Genomic DNA, 7,302 nt, shown 5'->3' with positions numbered 1-7,302 from the left:
GCTCCCTCCTTCATTGATGTTTTCAAAATGCATTCTAAAAGGATAAATTATTTGTCTATTAAAAAAATGAAGGCACAAAAGCACTAAAAGAAAGCATGATCATGTGCTCATAAACTTGGGATGGGGAAGGCTTGTCTTCGCATCACAGCAGGATAGAAAATATAAAAGACTGACTTCTTAAAATTAAGACATATCCTATATAATAAAGCCTAATATGCAAACTGACCAAATGGTGGAGTGACCAGTTGCTATGACGTGCACTGACCACCAGGGGGCAGACGCTCAATGCAGGAGCTGCCCACAGGCCTCAGGCAGCCAAGGTGGGTGCCAGCGGGGGGGCCCCTGATTGTCCCGCAGAGGGAGGCTACCGGTGGCAGAGGCAGGACTGGCTAGCAGGTGGTGTTAGGCTGGCCAAGGCGGGTGCCAGCGGGGGCCCCCCAATTGTCCCTCCAGTCACCCCACAGATTGGCCCTGATCACCAGCCAGGCCTAGTGGCCCTACCCGTGCATGAATTTCATGCACCGGGCCTCTAGTATATATATATATAAATGTATAAGTACATACATCTATCTATGTTTATGTGTATAGAGAAAGCTGGGGAGAGCACGTATGCAAAATGATGAGTAGTCAATTGGGAAAAATATTTGTAAAATGTATCAAAGGAACCTATTCCACAGATATCTTATAAATTGATGTAAAAAGAATTTGTTAATAATACAAACAACTCCCCAAAAATAAAGTGCTAGTGGAAGTGAGTGGGCAGGGCAAGTGTGCTCCTCAGGGCAGGGAGTGCACCCGGGCCTGGCTGCTCAGGTACCTGCCCTGGGGCCCACCCCATCTCCATCCAGCCCATAGCCTCCAGACCCAAAGGTCAGCCCTGGTGGCTCATCCTAGCAAGCAGTCACCACTGAGAGGAGGCAGCATAAGGAATTCATCTTATTACCAGTGGCATTTAAATGTTAATGGAATTTGAAAAATTGTAACCGCAGTGCTGATTCATGGATTGTCAAAGAAAGCAGAAAACATAGGATTTACACACGGGGCAGGTTTGGGTAGATTTGAAGACTGATACTAAAACAGGAGCTGGAAATAAAATGGTGGACAAAACAGTTGGTTCCTGCCCTCACAGAACTGAAACTTTAGTGAGGAAGATAAAACCAAGCCAGTAACAAAACCTGTTTGAAATATGGTGGTTTCAGCAAGGCCTCAGTTTCCTTCTTTCAGCCCTTATAATTTGGGTGGCAGCTGCTTTCTCCAGCGTCAACTCTCCGCCATGTTGACCTGCTTTGTCTTATATCAGGTACATCAGCTCCAGAAAAGTGCTTGTTTGGGGAAATGTTAAATTTCGCTGCAGTTTTATGCCTTGCTACCATTTATGTTCGTTATAAGCAAGTTCATGCTCTGAATCCTGAAGGAAAATGTATCATCAGATTAAACGAGGCTGGCTTTGTATTTGGATTGCTGAATTGTTTAGGACTTTCTGTTGTGGCAACCTTCCAGAAACCACCTTTTTTATTGCACATGTATGTGGAGCTGTGCTCACCTTTTGTATGAGCTCATTGTGTATGTTTGTTCAGACCATCCTTTCCTACCAAATGCAGCCCAAAGTTCATGCCAAACAAATCTTCTGGCTCAGTCTAGGTGGTTATCTGGTGTGGAGTAAGTGCATGTAGCATGCTGATTTGCTCATCACTTTTGTAGTGGGAGCTTTGGCACAGATGTAGTACAAACATTCCACTGGAACAAAGGTTATGTGCTTCATATGATCACTACTGCAGCAGAATGGTCTATGTCATGTTCCTTCCTTGGTTTTTTCCTGACTTAAATACATGATTTTCAGAAAATTTCTTTAGGGGTAGAAGCTAATTTACATGGATTAACACTCTATGACATTGCTCCTTGTCCCATTAACAATGAACGAATGTGTCTACTTTTCAGAGATTTATGATGAAAGGATAAAATATTCCTCTGATGATTATGATTGGGAAAACATTCATAAGTTACTTCTGCTCTGAAATTTTCCACCAATTAATCAAGGCTGACAGTGACACTGAAGGGTCCTGATAACCAAGAGACACAAATTAAGCCATTTTATAAATTATTTTAAAGGATGTCTTCAAAGCTCTCCCTCCCAGGAGCATGCCCGCGCCTCTGCCTTTTCCTTTCCCCTCTCCCCCCGCATCCCTCCCCAGGCATGTTACCATAGCTTTCTCACTCCAAGCTCCAAGGACCCTTCCTTTACCTCCATAACTTGTTTCCTAAGCCCATTTCTTCTAGGAACTACTTTTTCTACCTCTGTAATTTACCAAATAAACGTTCTCTTACAAAATAAAATAAAATAAAACAAAACCTACATAGAGGTTATCTTCAAGAGGATCATGTAAAAACATTTATGCTTATACTTTTTTTTAGTCCCAGACAATAAACCAAAGAACTATAAAAAAAGAATAAAGAGCCAATAAATAAATGGATAAAAAGCTCAACTTGCTCTAGCCAGTTTAGCTCAGTGGCTAGAGCATCAGCTTGTGGACTGAAGGGTCCTGGGTTTGATTCAGTTCAAGGGCACATGCCTGATTTCTGGCTTAATCCCCAGTAGGGGGCATGCAGGAGACGGCAGCTTCTCTCTCATCACTGATGTTTCTATCTTTCTCTCTCTTTCCATTCCACTCTGAAATCAATAAAAAATAAAAACATTAAAGTTTTTAAAAAAAGCTCAACTTCACAAATAATAAAAAAATATGAATTAAAACCACCTTAGCCCGGTCGGTGTGGCTCAGTGGTTGAGCATTGACCTACGAACTAGGAGGTCAGGGTTTGATTCCTGGTTAGGGCACATACCCAGGTTGCAGGCTCATCCCTAGTGTGGGGCGTGCAGGAGGCAGCCAATCAATGATTCTCTCTCATCATTGATGTTTCTCTCTCACCCTCTCTCTTCCTCTCTGAAATCAATAAAACAACAACAAAAACAAAATCCCCACCTTATGGTATCTTTGGCCTATCAGAGTGGCAAAGCTTGCATGACTGAGTGACCTGATTGTTTAGCATGGTTGAGGGCAAAGAAAAGATACCCTCCTTCATTGTCATGAGTTTATAAATTGGTGGGGTTTTTTTTGAGGACAGTTTGATAATGTTTATTAAATCTTTAAGAAGTAAATATTTTTTCCAAGATTCCACTACTGAAATAGATAAAGGGTTAGGTAGATAAATTATGATACGTACACTGAGTCAACTATTTAAAAGTATGGTAGAATATTAGATTATCAACAGTAGCTATAACTCAGTCAAGGGAGGAAGGTGGTGATGACAGAGTATAATACCGATTTTCACTTTTCTTTCAAAATTTTAAAAAATAATATACACTAACTTGGTAACAAAAAAAAAATTCTTTTCCATGGGAAACTTGAACTTCCAATGAAAACAAGTAGAGAGACCTATGGTTTCGAAAGGAAGCCCAGCCTAAGGTAATGCAGAGGAAAGGTAGTAAATATGTATGTGAATGTGTGTTGGGAGGTGAGCGGAGATGGTGGTGGGCCTTCAAGAGACTCACAAAGCGATCTTTATCTTGGAGAATTCATCAGGGCTGGCCTTTGCCCCTTGTAGGCTGAAAACGCCGATCAGCAAGAGAGGAGGTGAAAGACCCTGTTTGGAGGACTAAGGATGTGGGCGTTGCCTGTTTCCAGCTGTTTGAGTTTTCTTTTCTTGCTTCTTGGCTAACCATCCCTCTCTGTCCTCATAATCTTTCTTCTACTTTGGGAATCACAATTGGATTCTCATTCTGCTTCCTTGGGATTGCCACTAGAAACCATGGGTGTTCTTAAACACTTTAGTCTCAGATTTTCAGATAATATCTTAAGTTATTCCCACAGGTCATGTTCAGGGAGTGTAGTTTATGAGGCTACCATAGTTCCAAAAATAATAAACACAGACATGACTGGTGTACATCATGTCGAGCAAACTAAATGCTGGGTTTCATCTCACTCCCGTACCACATGTACATGTAACCCGTGACACCCCTGCCCTCCCAATTCTGACCTGGGAGTGCCCTTGCCTGTGGGTCTGGAGTGAGGATCTGGGGGCTAGGAAGACTGACAGTCACTCTTTCTTATTGACTTTCTTTTGATCTAAAACAAAACAATTTCTGCCCTAGCTGGTTTGGCTCAGTGGTTACAGCATCAGCCTGATGACTGAAGAGCCTCAGGTTCGATTGTGGACAAGGGCATGTGCTTTGGTTGCAGGCTTGATCCCCGGCCCCAGTCTGGGCGTGTGCGGGAGGCAATCAATTGAAGTGTGTCTCTCACATCAATATTTCTCTGTCTCTTCTTCCCTCTACTCTTTCTAAAAAATCAATGGAAAAAAATATCCTCAGGTGAGGATTGATAAAACAAAACAATTTCTTCCTCTAATTTTTTTGGAAATATTGGCTACGGGTGGTGTGCATTATTGAGGGAAGCAAGTTCCCTTCTGGGTCATGCATTTGGATGGGCAGAGAGTGAGGCAGGAGAGAAGCAAAGGCACGGTCAGATGAAAATTACTGACAAAAACAAGACAAAAGTTGACATTCTCAGGTACAGATTCACTTGGATGGAACTTCTCCAGAGGTGATTGGGATAGATGGGACGAGAGGGAGAAGAAAGAGATGGGAGGTCAGAGAGAAAAGGAAAGGGCATATGGGGAAAGATCGGGGCCATCAGCCTGGCTAAGTAGGTGAGGGGAGCCCAGGTCCTTGCAGTGGGATAAGGGGAACACCTACCTGAGTCCAACATTGTTGACATCATCCCACATGGAGGCAGGGCTTTCCCAGAATGCCTTCTTACGGTTGTCTATGATTGTCTAGAAAGTACAGGGAGAGTGATGAATTGGATGGCCTGAGGCAGGACGGTCTGAGGGGCAGGATCATGGAAGGACAATTAGTGGGGATAAAAACTCAGGGGTCACAGTAGGAGGTCATGAGTGCGGAGTTGGGATCAAAGTTTAAAGAGTACCTGAACCCCAGCATAGGCATTGTTGACCAGCACATCCAAACGTCCGTTCTGTTCTCGATCAACCTTCTCAAATAGGTTTCGCACTTCACTCTCCTGGCCTGAATCACACACCACAGGCACACACTTGCCCCCTCGGGATTGCGCCTGGAGAGAGACAGAGAGGATATGAGCTCACAGTCGCACAGGAGTGTAGACATAATGCAGCTTCCCTCCACTCCCAGCTTGGGAGCTGGAAGGCCATCATAGCAATCAGTCAGCAGCTGAGGGAACATGGTTGGCAATATCGCCCTCTGATGTCTGGGTGAGGAATTTCAGGAGTGCTAGGTCCTCCTTTTTTAGAGCAAGGTGGATTGGAATCTCAGCTTTAAAAATACTAGGATGCAAACATTTACTGAGGCCTTGTATGCGCAAGGCATTGTACTCTGCATGTGGAGGGTATGAGACAAACAAGACACGGTGGCTGCTCTTAAGAAATGAGTATCCATCTTTTTCCTTGCCCTTGGCTACTTCCATCTCACATGCCCTTAGTAACTAATTCCAAAGTCCCTAAAGCTTTCAAACAGAACTCCCCCCCTCCCCCACTCATGTGGAACCCCTACTCAACCCCAGTCCTCTTACCCTCGCTCCACCTGTGCTCCTTCCTGGTAACAAGGAAATAAAAGCTGTCAGGCATGAACTATTTCTACTTCCCGTTCCATCTCAGCGTCTACAAATGTGCCCCATCCTCTAACTTGAGAGGAAGAAGAGTTCCTTATTCAGGAACAGGCCTCCTATTCTCCAAGTCCAACCCTCTTGCCTACTTGCCTACTAAGTGCTCACTGTTCCTGTCTTTCTGCCTTAAATTAATTCTTCGTACCCCAGCCAGACAGTATGAACTATTTAAAACACAAATCTGTTTTAAATCCTCCAATGGGATCACCATCTCTTAGACTACAGTGGTTCTCAACCTTCTGGCCCTTTAAATACAGTTCCTCATGTTGTGACCCAACCATAAAATTATTTTCGTTGCTACTTCATAACTGTAATGTTGCCACTGTTATGAATCGTAATGTAAATATCTGATGTGCAGGATGGTCTTAGGCGACCCCTGTGAAAGGGTCGTTCGACCGCCAAAGGGGTCGCAACCCACAGGTTGAGAACTGCTGTCTTAGAGAATAAAGCCAGAGTTATCTACCAGGGTCTCCCAAGGCCCATTCTGTTTCCTTTCCAGCCTCTCACCTCCGCCCCTGCTTTGCACCTGTATGTTTTGCAATTCTTTCTCACAGTGTCCACACTCCTTCACCACCGTCCCTCTGTTTGCAAAAGCCCCTTTGCCAGTGTGTCTTAGCTTCTTTGACCCAATTCTTACCTTTCATCACTCCATTCAAGAACCACTTCCTCCAGAACGCTTTCCCTAACTACTCTCTGGTGTCATCTCAAAACCCACCCCTCAATCCCAGAGCATGCTGTGCCCACACATTCACCTCTTATCACTTACCATCTCCACATTACATTGCCATGAACTGTTTCTACCGCTGGCTAGACCTAGCTTTTAAGAGCAGAAGTTATATCTTATTAATCTTGGTAACCCCAGTGCTTCACCCTGTGCCTAGCAAATCAAGTGTACCCAAGTATTTAACTGAAAACCAGTAGAAAAGTCAAGTGAAAATGTACAGTTCAATAAAGTCTTGCCTAAAAGGAAGGAAAGCACAGGTCTACAAATCTTTAGTTCCAATTCCAAAGTCCCTAAAGCTTTCAAACAGAACTTTTTTTTTTTTTCATAAAACTCACTTGGTGGTAACTGTGACCTGATCTGAAGTTTTGTGGGGTTCATTTATCCCACTTTGAGAAAATGTTCACGTTTTATCGAGGAATATTATGGGTTTTGGTAAGGGGTTGGGAGGAGTGGTTAACAGGAAGGGATCCCTTAGGTGGCTTCTCACCTCCTCAGCAGCAGCCCGCAGTGTGTCCAGATGCCGGCCAGTGATGTACACGGTGGCACCTGCTTGGCAGAGCTGCAAGGCGATGCCGCGACCGATTCCCCGGGAAGCACCAGTCACCACGCACACTTGGCCCTTCATGGCAGCTGCCATGCTTACTCACAAGCAAAGGGGTAAAAATCTGTGGAAGCAAAGATTTGCTCTGAGGGAAGCCTGCAGATGGCTGAGGGGGACCCCGGAGGGTGGTAGGAGGAGGAGCCATGGTTGCGATGCTGCAGAGGGAGACACCTGGGTGCAGGCCCAGGGCCAGGCAGCTGTCCGTTTGGGGACGCCCGAGTGAAGAAAGGGGCGGGTGGGGCTGTTCAGGGCAGGGCACCTACTGGGACTCGGAGTGAGGCTGG

The 7,302-nt window shown here is 44.7% G+C and overlaps 2 protein-coding genes and 1 pseudogene across 2 annotated transcripts in view; 2 read left to right on the top strand and 1 right to left on the bottom strand.

Moving 5' to 3' along the window:
- The window catches only part of DHRS1 (dehydrogenase/reductase (SDR family) member 1), a 26,808-nt gene that overhangs the window by 7,716 nt on the left and 11,790 nt on the right, over positions 1–7,302 (bottom strand). The window contains exons 2-4 of the mRNA XM_006760833.2: positions 6,905–7,082; positions 4,983–5,126; positions 4,751–4,830 (exon numbers count right to left, since the gene is read on the bottom strand). Coding sequence (XP_006760896.1) covers positions 4,751–4,830; positions 4,983–5,126; positions 6,905–7,054 — 374 coding nt within the window. The 5' untranslated portion in view covers positions 7,055–7,082. The remainder of the gene's footprint in view (positions 1–4,750; positions 4,831–4,982; positions 5,127–6,904; positions 7,083–7,302) is intronic.
- LOC102763391 lies at positions 1,191–2,082 on the top strand (annotated as a pseudogene).
- The window catches only part of NOP9 (NOP9 nucleolar protein), a 6,260-nt gene continuing 6,119 nt past the window's right edge, over positions 7,162–7,302 (top strand). Inside the window, exon 1 of the mRNA XM_006760881.2 lies at positions 7,162–7,221. Within this exon, the coding sequence (XP_006760944.1) occupies positions 7,162–7,221 (60 nt within the window). The remainder of the gene's footprint in view (positions 7,222–7,302) is intronic.

This window comes from Myotis davidii, unplaced genomic scaffold (assembly GCF_000327345.1).
Source record: "Myotis davidii unplaced genomic scaffold, ASM32734v1 scaffold157, whole genome shotgun sequence".
Lineage (NCBI taxonomy): Eukaryota > Metazoa > Chordata > Mammalia > Chiroptera > Vespertilionidae > Myotis > Myotis davidii.
The sequence above is the reverse complement of the archived record's forward strand: the minus strand, read 5'-3'. Positions and strand labels throughout refer to the sequence as shown.